At 38.7% G+C, this 20,619-nt stretch overlaps 1 protein-coding gene across 1 annotated transcript in view; it reads right to left on the minus strand.

The window, feature by feature from the left end:
- The window catches only part of PDE1C (phosphodiesterase 1C), a 308,560-nt gene that overhangs the window by 274,388 nt on the left and 13,553 nt on the right, over positions 1 to 20,619 (minus strand). Inside the window, exon 2 of the mRNA XM_032181068.1 lies at positions 200 to 250. Coding sequence (XP_032036959.1) covers positions 200 to 250 — 51 coding nt within the window. The remainder of the gene's footprint in view (positions 1 to 199; positions 251 to 20,619) is intronic.

The raw sequence follows: 20,619 nt of genomic DNA on the forward strand, positions 1-20,619 counted from the left end.
TTTTGAATTTGCATCAACGCTGTTTAGAAAGACTGGATTTCTGTAAGAGATATTTCTATACTATAGCTCTTCAGTTTAGTATTGTAAATAAACCATAACAATAGGGTTGCCATAATATGAGATTAAAATACATACTGAATGTATTTATTTCTACCATACATAGACAATTTACCCAGTTAAAATAAAAAAGGCTACTTACGGGCAAATCGTGAAAGTGGTCGTGCATTTTTGTCACCCGTCTCATTTGCAACTGAAAGGAGAAAATATGGAGAAATAAAAAGCATCACATTTAAAAGTTACATTGTCTAAGACTGATAATAATACAAATTTTCATGCATATAAAGGAGAGACAACTGTTTGCAGTAACAACAGTTGGATGTATATGCATAAGCATGCACACACAGTTGCTTTTTTTTTGTAATGCCACCAAATATGTTTCTTTGCATGTTTATATATCTGTCCGGTTCAGTTCTGCTTTTGGAGTCAGCATGACACACTATAGGTACCTGCAGACATTGTCTTGTCCCACATAATAATTGAATCACAACTTCCTAACATTTAAACGCTACCTGTTAACAGTCCATAGCAATATAGAACCACAGTCATCCTTACAAATTCTATTTCATATCATACTTTTTTTTCCCCAAGTCCTAAGCAAAAATGTCACTTTACCCATTTACTTTATGGAGTACAGTAAGAAAAAATATTTTTCTGCCTACATAAGGAAATACACTAGCCCAGAGGATCATTTAATAGCAAATTATATGAAATTTAAGGACCTACACAGAGGAATCCTGTAACTTTTGGAACTGCTTATAGATATTACCTAGGATAAAAACAACCCCATATGAATTCTGCCTTTTTCTGCCTCAGTGTCAGTCTGCCATAACTGTCAATATTTATGTGACCCAGCCAATATACAGTTAGTCAAGTGCATAGATGATATTTTGGGATTCTCACAGCACTAAACTATAGGGAAAAAGAAAAAAAAAAAAAAAAAAGAAGAAGCCATAAGTTATCAATGAGATAACTTACCCCCCATGACTTATTTTTTATAGCTAGAGTAATCATGAGGAACTCCATTGATGGGTCAAAAGGGAGGAGAACATATTACAAGTGTACACATAAACCTTGACAATTCCTTGTTTTCTTTAAAAATTCTATTTTCTAGAGAAAAGACCAACCAAGCTAAAAAATCCCACAAAGGTATGCAAAACATGGCCAGAACAGATTCATAAATCTCTAGAAAGATAATGATGTCCTCTAAACAGTAATGGACTTTTTGAAGCCAGAAAAGGCTTTTGAGGAGATTTAATTCTAACAAACCTTAAGGCTGTCAACTTCAGTTTGGTTTTGTTTCAGACATACCTAGTACTATTCTAGCTTTCACTATTTACAATCCAATCTTTTGCCCATTGATTATAGTGGCTCTAGCACTCATTATGTTAGCAAATAAAGGGAGTCGATAACAAACCAGTGCATCATTTTGCTCACATTAGCCAGTAGATGGTGCCCTTAAAACGCGCGGCTTTCTAAAGGTGTGGAAAGCCAAGCAAGGGAAATTTTGTGTACCTCTCACTGGCTCATGATAAGGACTGCAAAAGTCCTTTTCTACCAGCCAGCCAGAGAGATTTGGAAACTCGGATTTTATGGGTGCAGTCACAAATATCTTCTTCCATAGGGACCTCAAAAAGTCTTAAAAGGAAAAATTATTAAAAAAAAAGCACCAAGCAGAGACACCAGAGCAACTGCACAGTTCAGCAGGTCCAGAGCACTTTATAATTTCAGAGATAAGTCTAGGTCTGCTTGAGGTGATGGCATGGTGAAGGAGAGGCAGCAGCATCCTGCATCCTCCATGCATCCTCCATGGGGCAGGAATCGAAAGAGACGAGCCCAGTAAATGGAGAACTGTGACAATTTTTGTAGGGACAAAATGTTCAGAAAGCACTGCTATAGCCAATGTGTAAAGAGCAAGCAGCCAAGCTTTGTCTTCAACTCAGTGCTGCCAACTTGCACCAGGTGGGCTAGCTTAGGCACCTCTGCATCACAGCAGAGCCTAGGTAAAATCGTAACATGTATTGATGCTTAAGTTGGGGCATCGGGTGAACCTAGATCAATTAAGTGCCTACTAAGGGCCACACATGTGCACTACTCTCCCCTCTGCTCTCGTAGCAGATGGCAATCCCTCGTCACCAGGGGCTTCAGGTGCACGCAGGGTCTCAGGTGTGTGCCACCTTCCAGCCAGATGTGGCAACAAGAGTTTCAGAGCACTCCACACCACATCTGTGTTTGGGAAGCTCAGCTCACATAGTCCCAGCATCCAACACAAAGGGGGTCATTAATTACCTCAGAAATAAGCATTTTCCAGTTCCAGACCACATGCTTTTTGCTTTCCAAACATCAGATTGTGTAATATACAGAATAATGCCCTTCCATCTGGTGTACAGTCATCCAGAGCAGAGCTACAGGTAACACAGCAAAGCCATGAGCAGGATATAAAAGCACCATGGATGTTGATCAAAAACAACTGGCAAGATTTCTGGAATAAGCAAGCTAATCACTGATGGGAATTGTATGGGACCAGTGAGGTGTGCGCACAGGTGTAATCTCAGACGTGTTTAACCCTGCAGTTAGAAAGGGAGGGATTCAGAGGCAAGATGCGAGGAACATTTCTGTATATATTTTGTGTATCTTAGATTTTACTTGATGCAGTTTCCTCTGTAGAACTTCTGCATGTACATCCTACAGTCGTCTTACAGGGTTCTGTGAAGACATGAGGAACTTACAGACCTATACATGTGACATGTATATGAGAAAGACTTTCTTCAGGAAAGCTTGAAATCTTTTCCCCTGTTTACTGATATTTATTAATAGCAATAAGCTTTTGGGAGAGAGCAGGTATGAATAAATGAAACTAGAGAAATAACTTTCTGAGAAAGCAAGTTACAAACCACATCAATGATGATTTCTGGTATTTCCAAGGATTTCCTACACCTGCTGCTGTCTCTTCAGATACTCTTACTGTCCAGCCACATCCTACATTTCTGTGTTGAAATCTAGGCCAATTTTCACCTCAGATTAGGTACAACTATCAGCACTTCTGATATTTAGTTTATCCTTGTAAGTGGGTAGGACCTTCTTCAGTTTCCATCCCAACATTTTTTATTATTTTTTTTATATTATTATTATTATTATATATATATTTTTTATTAAACATTCAAAGTTATTTTGCATTCTAACGTGGAAGGAAACAGTAATCACAGAGACAGGTATAATAACATGTAGATAGCTGGTGAGTAACTTAACAGTCCTTCAGATAGACAACTGTGACAGACAGGAAATATACAACAGGAACCCCATTAGAATTAAACACATGCTGTTCGTGGTCACTTGTCCAAGTAGACAACAAAATATCAGGCCTAATCAAATTTATTCAATTTCAAATGTGTTATATCATATTATAACTGCCTGAAAATCTCAAGGATATTGCCTTACAATTATAAAAAAATTTTCATAGGTATGATCAATTTTTTGATTAATGTGGATCACTCATATGTGAATTCACCATATGCCAACTTCGAGTCTTGGGCAGTCTTCATTTTTTTAATGTTTGCCCTGTTAAAACTATTTCCTACAGCTTGCCACTTTTTTCTACAGAGGGTATTGATTTCACCAGTACACCCCTTCAGCCAATTTAGCTTTCAAGGATCCTTTGTCAAATTTCTAGTACAATGCAAAGAAAAATATACCACTTCATAGTATTGACTCATTAAGTCTGACAGACTTAGACAATAGAGCATCATCTATATTTTACGATTCAGCAAGTGAGAGGTTGAAGAAAATATGGTGTTTTTACCCAACAGTAAACACATCCCTTTCAAGATGACTTTATTTATTTATTGTAAATCAACCAAAGGTCAGATGAGTTTAACTATATATTTCATGCTGCCGGTAAATTTGCCAAAGTGTAAGGAAGAGGAAACATACGTTAGATAAAGTGAAAACAGATATGCAGATAAATTTTCTTTGAACACACCATCTAAATAAACTCTTCCCTGCCCAGGGAATTTCTTAAACTTCCCCTCCAATGGTACATGTTTTGTATAGCATATCTGAAAAAAAAAATACACTTCTGAATTGCCCTAACATACTTACATATCCTCTCTTGATAATCGTTTCTTTTAAAACTCAGGAGAATAAAAGTACTACAACTGCAGCAATAACTGTGTCTATTTTTCACAGACAAATCAAAGTAACATCATCTCTGGGAAGTCCAGGGGGTTTTGCTCTAAAAGACTGTAATGCTCTTACACGTTTGATAAACTTATCAAGTCCTATCTTAAAATAGATTGTTGTTTTTTTTTTATGATTACACATCTCATAAGACTTTGCCAGAAAGTGATTGCAGTGTGGGTTATGAACTACCATTTAATTTCCAGAACAAACTTACTCACAGTCAATTTATTTCAATTTGTTCTCGCACCAGCAATCTCTTTAAGCTGACGTACTTTTTTTTTTTTTCTGGTGCTTAATCCTCCTCTGACTTTTGCACTGAAAGCCTGGATCTCCCTCTTTCATTATCATTTTGTGGACTAAAAACACCATTATCTTTTAGTTCTGTCTTCCTACAAAACAGGTATTGTCATATCTCCTCCCCCTCTTTACTGAACTTCTTCAGTGTCAATATGTTTTCCCACTTTCTTGAATATTTGTTTATGGTACCATATTCTTGCCTAGACACACACTAACTATGCCGTAACACCCACCCACCCCATCAAATTAACAGACTCTCTGACCATAGCAAAGTTCTTGTTATTAAGTCCTCATCAGCATGATCTTTCATTCTGCACTACTAAATTCCATCCATTGCTGTTAGCCCAGTCCATCATCTGTGTTGTACTGTTAGATACTCAGATCCTCCTCTGTACTAGCAATGTTTTGTGTCACCAGCCGCGATATTCATCACTTTCTGTTTTCTGTGTCAGACATTAACAAAATGTTTCAACAAGATCAATCCCACACACAGAGATCAGAAGCACAATACCACCAAGGGATGGCTTTTCTGGTGGCTTTCTTACCCATTTAGAAGATTCCTCATAAGAAAACCTATCTTTACAGGATTTAGAGTCTGATAAAAAGATCAGAAAAGACACTGACCATGCAAGTAATGAGACATTCAGTGGCAGGATAGAAAATTCTGCTTCTGAGAGTTTTTAAATCGAGCGCTGTATAAACTCCAAATGTATCAACTATGGAGCCAGTGCTCACATTACTGAGACAGAGATTACTTAGGCCCCTCCAGAGTTAGTCACCAAGAGAGTTTTCTGGATAATAATAGTGTTGAATCCCACTACCACACAGGAAACACCACTAACTTACTTAATATCGTTTGAATTGCTCATGCTGTAGGCATCAATAACACAGGCAGTATAAACATACACTATAAAACACAAAGTCACAAATGTTATAAAAATATGCAGCATCACTTTCATGATCAGAAACCTTAGAGGACAACTCTAGACTAAAGACTCGAAGCAGTTGCTACAATTCAGTGATAGATCAACTGTGTTAGTTGCAAAAGGCACAACACAAGCCTCAGATTTAATCTGAAGATCATGAAACGTTCTAAATAAAAGCTGTGTTTCCAAATACATCTGGAAGGCAGGAACCTGAAATCTTGACTTATAAGTAATAACCAAGAGGCATGCTCGACCCAGTATTTCCCAAAATAACTCCTAATGGATTTTTTTGCTGCTGTTTGCCTGGCAACTACACTGTACACCAAACATTGTCATCCTTCATTAGCTGGGAGAGGAACACCACACACAGCTGATGATTCATTCTCCTTATGAAAGGACCTTACACTGCACTTGCGTTGGGAAAGCTGCTTCTGGAGTGGAAGGCACTTTGTTCCTGCCGGGAACTGAAGACAGTTGCTGTCTCTCTCTGAAGGGACTCTCACTACAGGCACAGATTTCAGAGCTTCTGCATGTTATTGACAATCACAGAAACGTTTTCAAGAAGGGCAAGGTGTACACAGAGGAGTTGTAACAGAGAACTTGGTGCAAAATATCTGTGTGAGAAGAAGCAAAACTGAAAAATACTCTGAGCGTCAGCCAAATTTTATTTAGAGACAGAGAAACAAACATTGAACTTGCAAAATGTGACCCTACTAGTACTTAAGGACTAGAGGGACACTGATGCTGGGCTTTGGAGATTAGGGAAAATAAGCCCAAACAGCAGCAACTGGCTGGACCAAATCCACCTTCTGCACACAAAGGCCCATGTTGTACTCCTAACCTCAAAACTGAGCAGCAGACCTATGTAATCTATCTAAACTATTAATGCATATTCTGTAGATTTAGTACCCCCCAGCTCCCCAGGGTCACAGAAAAAATAGGTCTGTTCACACTAGTCTCAAGCATCTCTTATTCCCAACTCAGTGAATCAGGAGGTGATAGAACAGAAAATATATTTATATATACATATATTTATAAACATGCACACATATGTATAAATAAAAACCTTCACTACTACAAGGTGGTGAAGCTACTTTTGGCTTCTTCTGGAAATATCCAGGCTGACTTCTGTATTCAGCTGAGATTTCTTACTTCTGGTAGCTGTAACAGACTGTCTGTTGCAGCAAACCCACTCACACCTTTCTCCTGACGGTAACTATACATCTAGAAAGTTCATCTGTGTCATATATTTCTGTGCAGTGAATTTAAGACAGGCGGATGCAAAACCTAAGCTATGAGATTTTTAGAAGATGATTCTGCCCATGAAGGCTACTATGATTTCTAGCTCAATTCCGTTAGAAAAACCATCATGTAAGCAATGCCATAGTGAATATCACCTAACAGACACATGAGAAATAGCATCAGATGTGGTAGCAAGACATTCTCCTGAACAACGTCACCTATCCTGCTGTTTTTGATAAAAAAACAGCTATAAATTAACCTGAGCACCCTGTACTTCTGGCCACCACCTGAAACAGCCCACAGGATGGTACATGCCTTAGCCTGGCTCAGTTCATCAGCTCTTAGGTTTTTTAAATGCCAGCTTCTCATTCAGAGATGGTCCTTATACCTCACTGATTATGATGTGGTTACATCAAGTCACATCACTTTGAAATCAGCTTCATCATGCACGTGGGCCCTAAAAGTGCTACAGCCCCAATTATGAATGCTTTGTAAGTCAGCAGAAATACTCTGCTTTTTCCCTGTGACTCTGGGTCAGATCATGAGGAAAAAGTGCAGAGATTACTGAAACACTCTCAATTTCAAGCGTTTACTTCAAGCACTGAAAAATAAGCAACAGAAATTAGAGAGCTGCCTGTGCACCCTTGTGACACTACTAAATCACCAGCTATTATACCACTCTAGATAATGGGATGGTCTAAACAAAAGGACTAATTACAAGTTACTCACAGTAGAGGTACTTAATTAAAAACATAAATAAAGAAAAAGAAGCAGTTTTCCCACTTTGATGGAATTGTAAATTAAAGATGCATTATCCAATGATGCAGAGTGGCTTAGCAACAGATTTCAATAGTGTGCTTTGACAGTCAAAGTTACACTGAAAAGACAGATAATTACAAAAACAGACTGGTTTTTGAGGGGAATGTGTGAACAGTTATAAAAAATTTTTAAAGATTCCATTTGTTATCCAATGGAAAATATTGATTTTTGCTTGAAAATTAAGACTTTCAGCCTGTGGACTTTTCTGTTCTACAGCATAAACAGCGTGTCCCAGAGGAAACAGGCAGCTGCAGAAATTAAGTTGAAAACTCAATATTTTAAAAAGTAAGGAAGTGTACAATCAACCCTAAACTGTGCAATGGCATTAGTCCCTTACTTGATCCTAGATAAATGCCAGTTCAAAATGAAGCTATTTGGTTGTCTGATTTATAAAATTTCACCTGGCATGTAAGGCTCAGATTGAATCACCTTTAAGACACCTGCTTTACCCATGCTTTTCCACTTCATAAAATGGGCTTGCATAAGCGTTACCAACTCCAGGTCAGCACCAATTCTTTTGACAAACGTAATACACTGTGATGTCTGAGTAACTGTAGTTAAATTATTCCAGCCCTTACACAGAGTTCTAACAATATTCGTCTAGTGGTTCTAAGACAATAGAGATTCTTTGTGCAGTAGTTAATATTAACACTATTTATTAAGTTTAAAACATAGATAGATATATTTTCCCATGGAAAAGTATTTTAGAGACTATATATTAACATAAATTAAAAAGCAAAAACCCTCAAAGTCTAAAGGGAGTTTCAAAAGTGCTTCTTTACAAGAGGGGTTGCATCCACTGTTAGTTAATGCAACTGGAGGGAAGATCCAAATACAGCTTAATTCCTTCTCCCACCTTACCCTGAATATTCACCAAGATTCAATGCTTAGCACTGTTCACAAAGAGTTTCCAGTGAGATCAGATTGACAGTCAGATGCTATAATTATTTATAAACTTAAGCTCAAGCTCCCAGCCTCTTCTGCTATTTCCATACCCACTTTTCACCTTCATAACAATTCATGAATCATAATCTGAAATCACTCTCCAGTCCATTAGTTAACTAAACATAGCATAGACAGACAGAAGTGCACAGATGACTATCATTACATCTACCTTGATATTAGAGGGATCAGTACTGTAAAAAATATCTTCAGTTAGCAAATATTCGTGTTGCATTTAATAGTATTGTCATTCCAATACAGACATTGTGAAACAAAGATATCTTGGTAGGCGGGAAACAGCCATGAAGACTGCTTTTCTACTATATTAAATCTTATGTTATAGTGCAATAAATCTGTGCTCTACAGATTCCTTAACTGCTTCACTGAACAAAAAAGTATATGGCTTTAAAGTGCTCACAGTATTGGGTCAAAATTGCCACAGTCATCATAACAAATCCTCAAGTAAACAGAAATTTTCTCTTCTGGTCCTAGTTTATTCAAACATGTATGAGCCATGGCCAGACCAAGCACCCTCTGCTGTGCCTGGCTAATTCAACAGCAGAGCATCCTGCCTGGGAGAACCAGTAGCCCTCAGATGTAGCATGAAAAGGATGACACCAAGGCTTCACAGAGACTGAACTAAAAGTGAGAAAAAAATGTACCTTCCTGAGCCTCAAAAGACCTTCTACAAAATCTTAAATGTTCCTGGGATTATTTCAGGAGAGAAATTTACAGTAAGTGGCTCCTAACAGAACATTTAGATACCTCTAAAAGCAAGGACTGTAGCAATCCGTCTCCCTTACATGCAGCCTGTAGAAAGCCTGCCTGTGTAATGGAGGAAGCCTGGAGCGAGGAGGCAGGAAGCTGCTAGCATTATTCTCAGCAGTGCTTCTCATTTGACCAGATCAAGCCTGGCACAGTGTTAGCAGAGGTGTGGAACAGATGTGAAAGCCTCAGTCATTGTGGACCAGTGGGTAACAAGGGGATATAAACGAGAAGATTGCATTCATTTTTTATCCACGACACAATAAAAAGTGAAGTTAAAAATATCAAATCTACCAGACCGAAAAGATTTCCATCCTACTGAAGTTATGAGAGGAAAATCCTCCTAGGAGATTGAAAGAGATGTACTCTATAAACATGTGCATCTATTGTTCCCAAGACTGTCGTTCAAAACTTGTGTCATCATTTTATGTTCTCCCCTGGGTCTTCTCCAATTCAATAGATGTCACTTCAGAGCAAACCACATCACATAGCTGACATTTATCGAAGACGGGCATGGATGCATGAACTCTACTGTAGCACCATGGATGAATTTAAACATAATCCTTACATATTTCCATTCAATTCGGTGAAAGCACAATTGCCTCTGAGGTGAGGGAATAATAAAAAGAAAACTCTGCTTTTGGTTGCACCTAAGAACAGGCTTGCAGAGGCACTGGTGGGAAGCCTGCTGAAAACAAAAGGGCCATGTGGGTGTCAGGAAAAGCAGAACTTGTTTTCCATCACCTCAAAAAGGACCGTTTTTTCTTTTGCACAAAGTCACACCCACTTGTATCACTGCTACTTCTTAATTGCAGTCCCACTAGTCTGTAATATTCTAGGTATCAATGAGCCTGTTCTGCTCAGAAAAAGAAGTCACACCACAGAGAGCTCAGGTCAGGGCTCAAGCACATCTCCCTGTCTTCAATCAGACAGCAAAAAACAAGCCTCATTAAGAAGAGAGAACTTGTTCAGCTTCATCACCACATTGCCACCCCATAGGGCTTTTTTTGGGGCATTGGGTACTGTGTTTTGTTTTTTTTTTGGTTGGTTGGTTGGTTTTGTTTCTTTGGGGGGGGTAATGTATAAAAAACATTATTATTATTACATTCTACAAATATCTGGACTCAGAAGTATTTCCCCATGCTAGCACAAACTCATGACTCTCTACTGAAATGCGTACTCACAGCCCAACGGGTATCAGGGATGTTCAGATCTGGGTTGTCAGCTCATTAAAGAAAGGGATAATGTCACGTTGCAGGAAACCAGACTTTAACCCCACTAAAGTTCAGTAACACTCTTATCATGGCATTTCATGCTTTGTCTCCCACATTCCCAGCAGGGATTTCAAAATACTCATGGATTGATGGTGTTCATGGCTGGTAACAGCATAGCTGATGCCAGGAAAGGCCAAAGACAACTCATAAAAATTCACAAGCCCCATGTGAAGTAATTTGTGTAACCTTTCAAATACTATTTCATAATGACTTTTCTCCAAAACAAAGTTGGTTTGTCTCCAGCAAGAACTAAATACAAGCAATGCATTTTTTGCACCATGGGACATGTTTTTAAAACAGATTTGCTAGTTTTTGTTACACTCACACAGCATGCAATCAGTCACGGTAATATCAATGAGGAAAGAAACCAGTACTTTTTGTAAGGAGATAAGACTTGGCACTTTTACTGTGATTCAGGAGGATTTTGTACAAGGAAGAAAATAGAAGAAATGAATGAACTGGCAAAAATCCACATTTCCTTGCTCAGTAAAATCTCCCCAGCAATTACCTGGTACACTCTGACCTACAACTGTTCAAGTATAGAGTTCAGTTTGGTCTCCTCCACGTCCTCTGGGATACTTTTCACCCCTCATCTCCGTTCTTGTTATTGCCTTGCAATGCGTGGAGCAATCCAAAATGTTTCAGCAGAGAAATAAGGAAAAAAAAAAAATCAAGAAACACTGGAAACACAGCACTGTACAGAGAAGACCTAGGGGAACTGCTTTCCATCTAGCAAAGGGTGGCGGACAACTGCCATTTCTAGATGTCCTACTCTGGAACCTGCATAGGCAGCCACAAAGTGGTGCTCCTGCCCATGCAGGAAGGCCACATTCATCATTTAGCCAGGCAGAAAAGGAGTGGTTTCTCCTACCTCTGCAGATGTAAGAGCAATGTTGCCTGCAGTGACAACCTTGCTGTGCCACAGCACACCCAGCAAGCAGCAAGTCTTCGCCACCCACCTAACCCTCCTCTGGTGAGGAACTCCCCTGCATGCCTTCTAAGGCCATTTGCTTCCCAAGAAAACAGTAAGAGGGAGGACAAGAATAATAACCATTTCTCAGGTCTGTAAAAAAAAAAAAAAAGTCTTGACTTTTACTCAATGCTTTTCTGAAGAAACCTATTTATGGCAGGACCCTGGATTCAGGCCAGGATGTAGGCACAATAATTCAGATGTAAGGAAATCTGAACTCTAAAATTTGACAGCTTTAGAAACTTTGGGAGAACAATTACAAACAGTCTATCACGCTCCTTGAATTGTCACCAGATTCAGCTGGGGAGGTAGTCAGCCACAGAAGGACTCAGTCTCCCAGGCTAAAGCCGCAGATATAATTGATTATTACCCAAACACTTGAACTTGAAGTGCCCTTTCAGTCCAAAATGAGAGGGTTTTAATGTACTCAGTTTAAATAAATTACATTTTTAATCATGCTTTAAGATACAGAAGTTTCAAGTAGAGCTGTATTAAAAAAAAAAAAAAAAAAAAAAAAAACAACTGAAAAACTAACATCTGCCCAACTATAGCATTTCTTGTTTTGATTTCCTATGAAGGAACCAAGTGCCACAGCCTCGTTTGGTAATCATTATGTATTTTGTAGCTATTAGTTTCAAAGGAAATCTGCACAAATCTCCCCTTACTGAAATTTGGCATGACAGTGTAACATAATGTTGTAAGAAAATCTACAGTCTCAGATTTCTAAATGCAATCAGTCTGTTCCTTCAATATAAAAAGTCACGAGCTAGTTCCAGATGGTGACATTTGTACAAGCAAAGTCATTAGAAATCAAGAACCTCAGTGAAACACGCTGCAACTTAGACTTAGCTCAGTCTGTGCATGTGTATGAACATTAATATACATATTAAACATATATAGCTTAGAATCAAAATAGATAAATCCCACAGTATTACTTTTTATAGTGCTTTTGTCCCTAACAAATCATCAGCATTTAATCAAAGTTTAAAAAAATCTTACTGGAAATAAAAATGCATTTATAAAACTAGCAACCTTTCAGACAGCTGTATTAGATTGGGTGTAATAAAGTGATAACATGAGCAGAAGATACCTTCCAGCCTGAAGCTGGCTGGGATCCCTCCACTTCAAATCCACATTAAGTGAGTGTGCATGTAAGTTTATAGACATTCACTGAATAAACCCCACCAGCCATGAGTGAAAGGTCTCTGTACAACTCCTCTAGTCTCCTCCAAAACTCACATCCTGCCATGAAACTGAAGTATCCATAACCATCATCCCAGTACATATCACATTTAACAGCCTTTGGCATTTCTGTTTGCAGCAACCCAAACAATACTATGGTCCTGGTAGCAACTCAGCTGCACAAATCTTTTTCTCCAAATTCTGCTAACATCTCTATGTTCACTGGTGAAGAACAAGAAGTCTTTGGGCCCTCTTTGTAGCAGTTTCAAACTTTCCATGCATCAACATTTCTGGGGTTTTAAAACCTGGAAGCAATTTTTGGCAGTTTCCTTCCTTCCCACTTGGTTTCTTCTATAAAGAGGATCCAGCAAAGCAAAGCTTTGCTCCATCTGATGTTCTGCATGTTGATACATGGTATTTGTGTCATTTTGGAGTACATAAACCTCACTCCACGTTCTGAGGCAAGAAGGGTTTTCCAGAAAGGGTAAGAGCTAGGACACACCGATTTATGTAGTTTCAGTTTCAAAATATTTCGGAACATATGTTACTGGATTTTACGTAGACCCTCTTCTGCTCTCAAATGAAGGCTCTGAACACTTTTGAATTAAAAAATAAAAATTAAATAAAAAGAACAAAAAACTGCTTAAGGGCTTAAACACTTTAAGAAGAAAGTTATGTCACATCACACATTGATTAAAACTTACACCAACTCAAAATACATTTTGAGCTGGCAATCCAGAAGTCAGAAAAATTAACTTCTGGGCAAACTTCAGTGTTGCAGAAATAGGCAGACATTTGTTACTCGCGTCATCATTGTGACCAAGTCATGCAACAAAAGTCTGGGTCAAGTAGAATAATAGAGGACGGTGACCAAGCTAAAATGACACTTCCAGAGTTTTGAATATTTCTTCTTCTATTTGGGAAAGTATACTGCAAAATAAAGCTTTAGAGGCAATGACTCAGTTCAGATGTTGAAAACAGAAGTTCTGGCAGGATTTATAACACAAGCTTTTGTAAACAGAAAAGTCTTTTTTTTTTCCCCCTTCTTTCTAGAAGAAAATCAATCTTTACTGTATGTGCAAGTAAAGACTCAAAACTACAAGTTGAAGTAGCTCCCAGCAAAGTAATAGCATCCATGTTTGCCATCCTGACTGCTAAATTTCCTTTCAGAGAGTCCATTAACAAACAGCTTGTTCTGCAAATAGCAGGTGGTCATTGCAATGAATCTAAATACTCTTAAAGCACGTGTAAGAACACACATCAAGCCCACACAAATTAATTGGATTATTTTTAATGATTTCACAGGAATTGGACCCAGATTCCCACCAAAGCCTAATATCATAAAAAAATGACAACATCCTTGGTTTTCCAATGTTGCCTAATGAAAAAAAAAAAAAAAAGAAGACCAAAATATAGTCTTGTTCTAACACTGTTAGCCCCTAAATGATGCTTTGTGCTATTTAGATATTCAGGTAAATAGAGAATGATAGTTAAACTTCACCCTTAGAGTTACTAAAAAATGCCAACTACTGACCAAGGATATTTTTGACTACAAAGCAGTCAAAATACACAAGCATCACCTAACTGGATTCCTGCTTTCATCAACACTAGGTTAGTGCTGTGACCGAAAGTAGTCTTATCCTTTCATCTTCCATTTATTTCCAAACCCACACCACTTCCTCTCACACTAGGGAAAACAAAACAAAACAAAACAAAACAAACAAAATAACAACAACAACAACAAAAACTGATTTCAGTAGTGTCAGCTGCTTAGAATACCTTGAAATGGTCAAGAAACTTTTGTCTGATAAGAAAAGTATTTATTTATATCAGTAAAGAAAAAAAAAAGAAAGAAAAACACATAATAACATCCACTGCCATATCTTATCTCAAATTATCTCACTGTCAAGTACTGCTCTTACTACAACAGGTAAACTAGAAGAACAAAAAAAAAGAAAAGAGAAAAAACTTTTTTTCTTTCTTTTTTTTTTTAATATCATTATGGATTGTTTTGAACCATGTAAAATCTCCTTCTGATATCCTATGAAGCACTTAATTAAATATCAGATAAAATCATGTAGTTAGTAGTTCCTACAAACTATCTTCTTCAGAGTCAACTTCCAATCAAATACTGTGTGAACCCTCTTGTGCTCTAGACAAACAAAACTCATTGCCAACCCCTTACCAGAACCAAAGCCCTTGTTGAAATCAGCCATACTTTCCAATGCAGGGAGGAAAAAAAAAAAAAAAAAGAGAGAGAGAGAGAGAGAGAGAACCGCTATTCCATTGTTTTTTGTTTGCTTGACTGCAGTTTTGCTTTGTGTTTAAAACATCCTTAAGAAACAAAAGGAGGACATAACTGTGTATCACTTCAACAACAGGAAAATTGTACCAGTAAGTACCTTTCTGTTAAAGTATAAGGCTAGAACTTGTAGAGTGCTGGGATATGAAACAAATTGTGGAGTGCTTCTACAAAAGAAGAAAAATACCAGTACTTCTCTGTGAAACATCAGTGCCTTGCTATCCTTACAATAAGTATTTATGCCATTACTTTTCTCCAGTTCACTCCTTTTCCATTCTTTTCAAATTCATTATTTGAAGATTTATGTGCACATCCCTTATTTTTTTCTAGACCATGTAACCATTTATTCCACCTTTTTCTCTAAAAGCATGTTTTCTAGACTTTTAGATTGCAAAAGTATCTGGGGGTAGGGGCTTCGTTACTGATGTAGATATCTACAATGCAATGTAGATAGAATGCAATCCAGGTTCCCTTTGTAGTCAATGGAAAGACAATGGCAATTCTAGTGCATGATTCAGCTCAGCCTGACATTGATGTCTAAAATAGGTCAGATGAATAACACTCTGCAAGAATCTATTTGTCTGCATTGATTATAAAGGAATCCAATATGTTTACCTCAGAGGTGGATGTCTTAAATTAGGTGAAATCCTGCCCTGACCTGGTTTCCTGTGCTGTTTCTACAGATTATTTTTGAGGCTCTCTCCTTGAAAATAATTGGACCATATAAAAATCACAAATAGTATTACATGAGGTTGCACCTACAGCATGGGAGCCACTTGACCTCACAAACGTCTAATCCACAGGAAAAAAAAAAAAAAAAAGTTTTTATTGGAAAGATTTTCAAGCAGACTCATTAGAAAGTTACCATGGAAACATTTTCTTCCATTGGTAGAGCACAGTTTGACAATAAGCTCTTGTGGGTGTGATCCTTCAGATTTAAATTTTGTAATGCTAGTAAATGAGGCCTCCTGTGAATTTCTCATGGGCACCTTTATTCCCTTGCTGAACACCAAAAAAAAAAAAAAAAAAAAGTACATTATTGTTCCACACAGATGAAATAGAGCTGTCTTCAAAAATAAATAAATAAATAAATAGAAATAAAAGGTCATTGAGCTAAAGGGAACACAAGATACGATGTTTAGACACCAAGATAGGTGAGGTTCATGCTTTCCTGCTCACCAAAGGGACTGGCTTTAAAAATGACTGAATCCATAAAAGTAGCACAGAACAACAAACTGTCTCAGCCACATGTACCTGCCAACTCTGATCTTGGTCATAAAACTGTGATGTAGCAAATCAAATGATTCTCTAGTGTGGGGGAAATGCAATAGCTCCAAAGCACTTTATCAGCAGGTACTCAAAGTGACAGTATTACAATGGCATCCCTGCTCAGCCAAACAGATCTTTCTGTTACCTGGAAATGCAAGATGGATGCAGCCATTACTCTACAGCAGTACTAAGATACAAAAGCAGCTAATGCTTTGGGACCCCAAGTCCTACTTTTAAAGATAACTGAGATGTAAGTCCTTAAGTGCTCATGTCACACCTAAAAGCAGAGCCTCAGCTCCCATATCATTAGAAGCATTCAAAATTGGTTTCCATTATGAAGACAGAGTGGTAATTTTTCAGTAGCCATCAAAAACAGCATACCTCTATGATTTTAGCACAATCAGGCTGTAAACAAGTTGTTCCTGAAGAATTAAGATAGCTAGAGCTTTTGTATCCATAGTAAAGGCATCTTAGGCTACTGTAGCAACAAGAGCATTCAAAGAGAGGGAAAAAAAAATCAAAAGCAAACCACAGTCCTTTGGCTTTTACTTCCCATTGCCCTAGATTGTTTTCAACTGCCTCATAATAAACCTCTGACCTGATACTGCCCAATAAGCACCACAAGACAGAACATAAGAGGTCATCCAGTATTCAATGCATTTCCTCATGCATACCTTCTCAGAACTGTCCAATATTATTGCTTCTAACATATATCTTAATGCCATGGTAGGTTTCATGGCTGGAGAGGGGCTGGAGCACCACCTTTCTCCAGCTGAGATACTTCAGATGAGGGGGGCTATCTGTGTATTGCCATGATTTCTCACTGTGTTTGTGCTTTCCTGATCCCAGCTTTTCCCTGGCACAGGGGTACATAAGGGAGGGCCATCTGAAAATGCAAGGCCTGGCCTTTCTATTAGGTGAGAGAAGGCCAGTGCTTGAACATGAGCTAGCAATGTGTCTTTGCAGCCAAGAAAGCTAATGGCGTCTTGGGCTGCATTAGAAGTGGTATAGCTAGCGGGTCAAGAGAGATGATCCTTCCCCTCTACTGGTGAGGCAACACCTGGAGAGCTGGGTTCGATTCTGGGCTGCTCAGGGTACAAGAGATATGGACATACTGGAACGGGTCTAACGTAGCGCCACCAAGATAATCAAGGAACTGGAGCATTTCTCCTGTGAGGAAAGGCTAAGAAACCTGGAACTTTTATGCCTAGAGAAGAGAAGGCTCAGGTGGGATCTTAGCAATGTGTAGAAGTATCCGAAAGGGAAAAAAAAAAGTACAAGACAGCTCTTGTCAGTGGTGCCCAGTGCCAGGACAAGAGGCAATGGCCAGAAACCAAAACACAGAAGGTGCAGTCTGAACATCATGAAGCACTTCTTTAATGTGCAGGTGGCAGAGCAGTGGTACGGGTTGCCCAGAGAGGTTGTCTCCCTCCTTGGAGAACTTCAGAAGCCACCTGGACATGGTCCCAGGCAACCTGCCCTAGGTAACCCTGCTTGATCTTGGTGTTGGACCCAATGACCTCCAGAGGTCCTCAGCTATTGTGTGGTTCTGTGTGCTCTCCACTTTTGGCACATCTGCAAGCTGCGCTGAACACAGCTGAGCCTCCTTTAGAGTTGGAAACACAAAAGGCTTGTGATCCTCCTTTACATTGCATCTTCTAGATACATTAGGAAGAACACAATTTTGGGATATATAACATCTTTGATTCTCATCCTATGTGAAAACTGCAATATTTGACACACTGAATTGCTCTCTATGGTAATCCATAAAACCAAACACTTCAGCTTAATCTGCTAACTAACAAAGATGCAATGCAATAAGGAAAATGGCTGACATAACTTTTATTTTTTCCATTCTTTTAGTTATAAATAATCCAAGTAAAAATGGAGTCACTGAAGTTCCAATGAAGTCCCATCTTGTGTTCCAGTGAATACAATGGATAAAATGCTGAGCTATTATTTTTACTAACTAGTGCTATTTTTACTGCTAAACTGCTAAGTCTTTAGCTTGGGCCACATATAAAAGACTTCCAGCTATTGGGCAGCATGGCTAAGAGTTAACTGCAGGTCAGACCAACATTTCCAGCAGTATACTCTGCCTGCATTTTCTTTTAATAGGTCTATTCCTAAAACCAAATAGAAAAGAGGACACATTGCCTCTGAATTCAGTTGAGTTCACAGCAGAATATGTAAGAGCATGGCTGGGAGAAATAGGCATTTCTGCTTGTTTTATTAGTAGTAGTAGTAGTAGTAGTAGTAGTAGTAGTAGTAGTTTTTTCTCCTGAAGAAATGAACTTGCAATTTCATGTGTTTTGCCTCTTTCCTTTTACAGCATCCCATTTTAAATTTTAATCTGTATGCATCCCTGAGACCATCATGCTATCCATTCAGGTTTCCATTAGATATCTTCCTCTGCACAGACAGGTCATACTCAGCAGAGAAAAGAAACGTGCTGTGAGCTCTGGCTTACTTACCAGCTCCCAGGAGAGTTCATTTTAAAGGAACTCCAAAACATGCAGTCCCTGGAAGCTTCATTCACAAAATATTTGGTTTTACAAGGCAACAATCCCATTGTTTTCAATAGGGACCAATTAAACACCATTTCCTTTGCCCTTCTATTTCAGTCTATGCTCCCTGGGGGATCTGGGTTTAGCCCTCTGGCTGTCAGGAGAACTCCTGTGGAAGTCCCTCTGACGCCTGCTCTCCTTCCCTCCCCTGCTAGGCAGAGATCTCAGCCATCAGCCAAGCCCAGAGGTGACCCAGAGCACACCTAAGTAGCACTCAGAGAAGCACATGCTGCAAAGCCTGCACTATGTTCCACCTTCCCCTCAGCAAAGATTTGACTCTATTTATTAATGTGTAATTTACCCCATTTGTCTTTCCCTACGTGTCACTTCTAATGTTTCCTCATGAAATCTTATAAACTAAGGTGCCAAAACACCATAGTACAGAAGGCAACTAAGTGTGGTTTATAAGCAGTAACTTTTCAAATAACGGTCTCATCCTTCTGGAGCTTCCTCAGGTACCAGGTCCTCACTGCCTTATACCTTTGGTCATTTATACCTTTGTTAAATTTCTGTTCTGTTGCTATATTATTCCTTTACCTTCCCTTGCTTCCATACATTTACACAAATGCATACACAGTCCTGGTGACAAGCAGCCTCTTCTCACTCGACCCTTGTCAAAGACTCCATGCTGCTTGGAGGGGAAAGAGAGAAACTGCACAAACCTTGCACAGGATATTTTCAAAACCTCTGTGAGAGAAGCTTCAAGCTGAAGAGTGCAATACCATGCTTTTCCCCCTAAATTCAATGTCAACACGTCTCTTTGTGCAAATCCCAGCCTCAATCCAACTGAAATGAGCAGATTTTTTGCAATTCTTTTCAATAAAATCCTTTCACAATACTTAAGCACAGCATAACCTTAAACCCAGATTGTGGAAAGCCCCTGTGTTTGTAAACCCATGCTTGAGAGAGCAAGTCAAGAGCAGGGCAGGATTTGTTTCCTCTACCTCGTGAAATGAAGCCTGATCTTTAATTAGCAAAACCTAACACTGCACTGGCCCACCTGCCAGGTGGCACAGACAGGAAGGGTTTCTCACAAATAGAGAACAACATGTGCAAAAAGATAATCCTGATAAATAAACTTCTTATTAATAGGCGACATAGCAAGCCAACCGTACGGTAATGTTACACCGCTTCATAAGCCACCGGTGCAGGTATCAGGAGCACCATCATGTGTCACTTTCCTTTTCAGCTCATCTGCTTCCTACCAGCTTGCTGCAGAGGTGGGCCAGTGACATGATCCTATACAATATAATTGTTTTGAGTAATTGAAATTCAGGGCAATAACCAGCACTTCTGGTGCATGAAGAAACCAAGTGCTTCTTCACATTTCCTTGTCACTGGCAGCCTGCCGGTGAGCACCTGCTAACAGCTGTTCTCTGGTTTGCTTTTGCAGCAACTGGTCTCATGATGCAAAAGGGTCCACTCACACTGAGATGCTCAATGTTTCCAATGTTTTAAAATGAATACTCTTTTTATATACCTCCCCTCCCTTTTTTTTTATTTTTTTAAATCTCCACTTTGAAGCAAGTACAGCCAACCTTTTAAGCATTCTGATGTGAAAAACGCCACCGGGAATATTTGCCAGTGTTGTTATTACTTCACATAAACTACCCACACCCATAGAAGAAGAAGTGACCAGCATAACATAACTTCTTTCCCCAAAGCTGCCTTCTCAATTTAAAAATAGCTCTGCTTTAAGAATATATAAATTTAAAATTAATATATTTAAAAGATTCACTGAACTTCACATCCAGTTGCTGTCAACCTGTGCATGATAAAAGAAAGAAAGATCCAAGGCCAGTATTAGGGCATTTATTACACTGTACTT

Source organism: Aythya fuligula, chromosome 2 (genome assembly GCF_009819795.1).
Source record: "Aythya fuligula isolate bAytFul2 chromosome 2, bAytFul2.pri, whole genome shotgun sequence".
Taxonomy (NCBI): Eukaryota; Metazoa; Chordata; class Aves; order Anseriformes; family Anatidae; genus Aythya; species Aythya fuligula.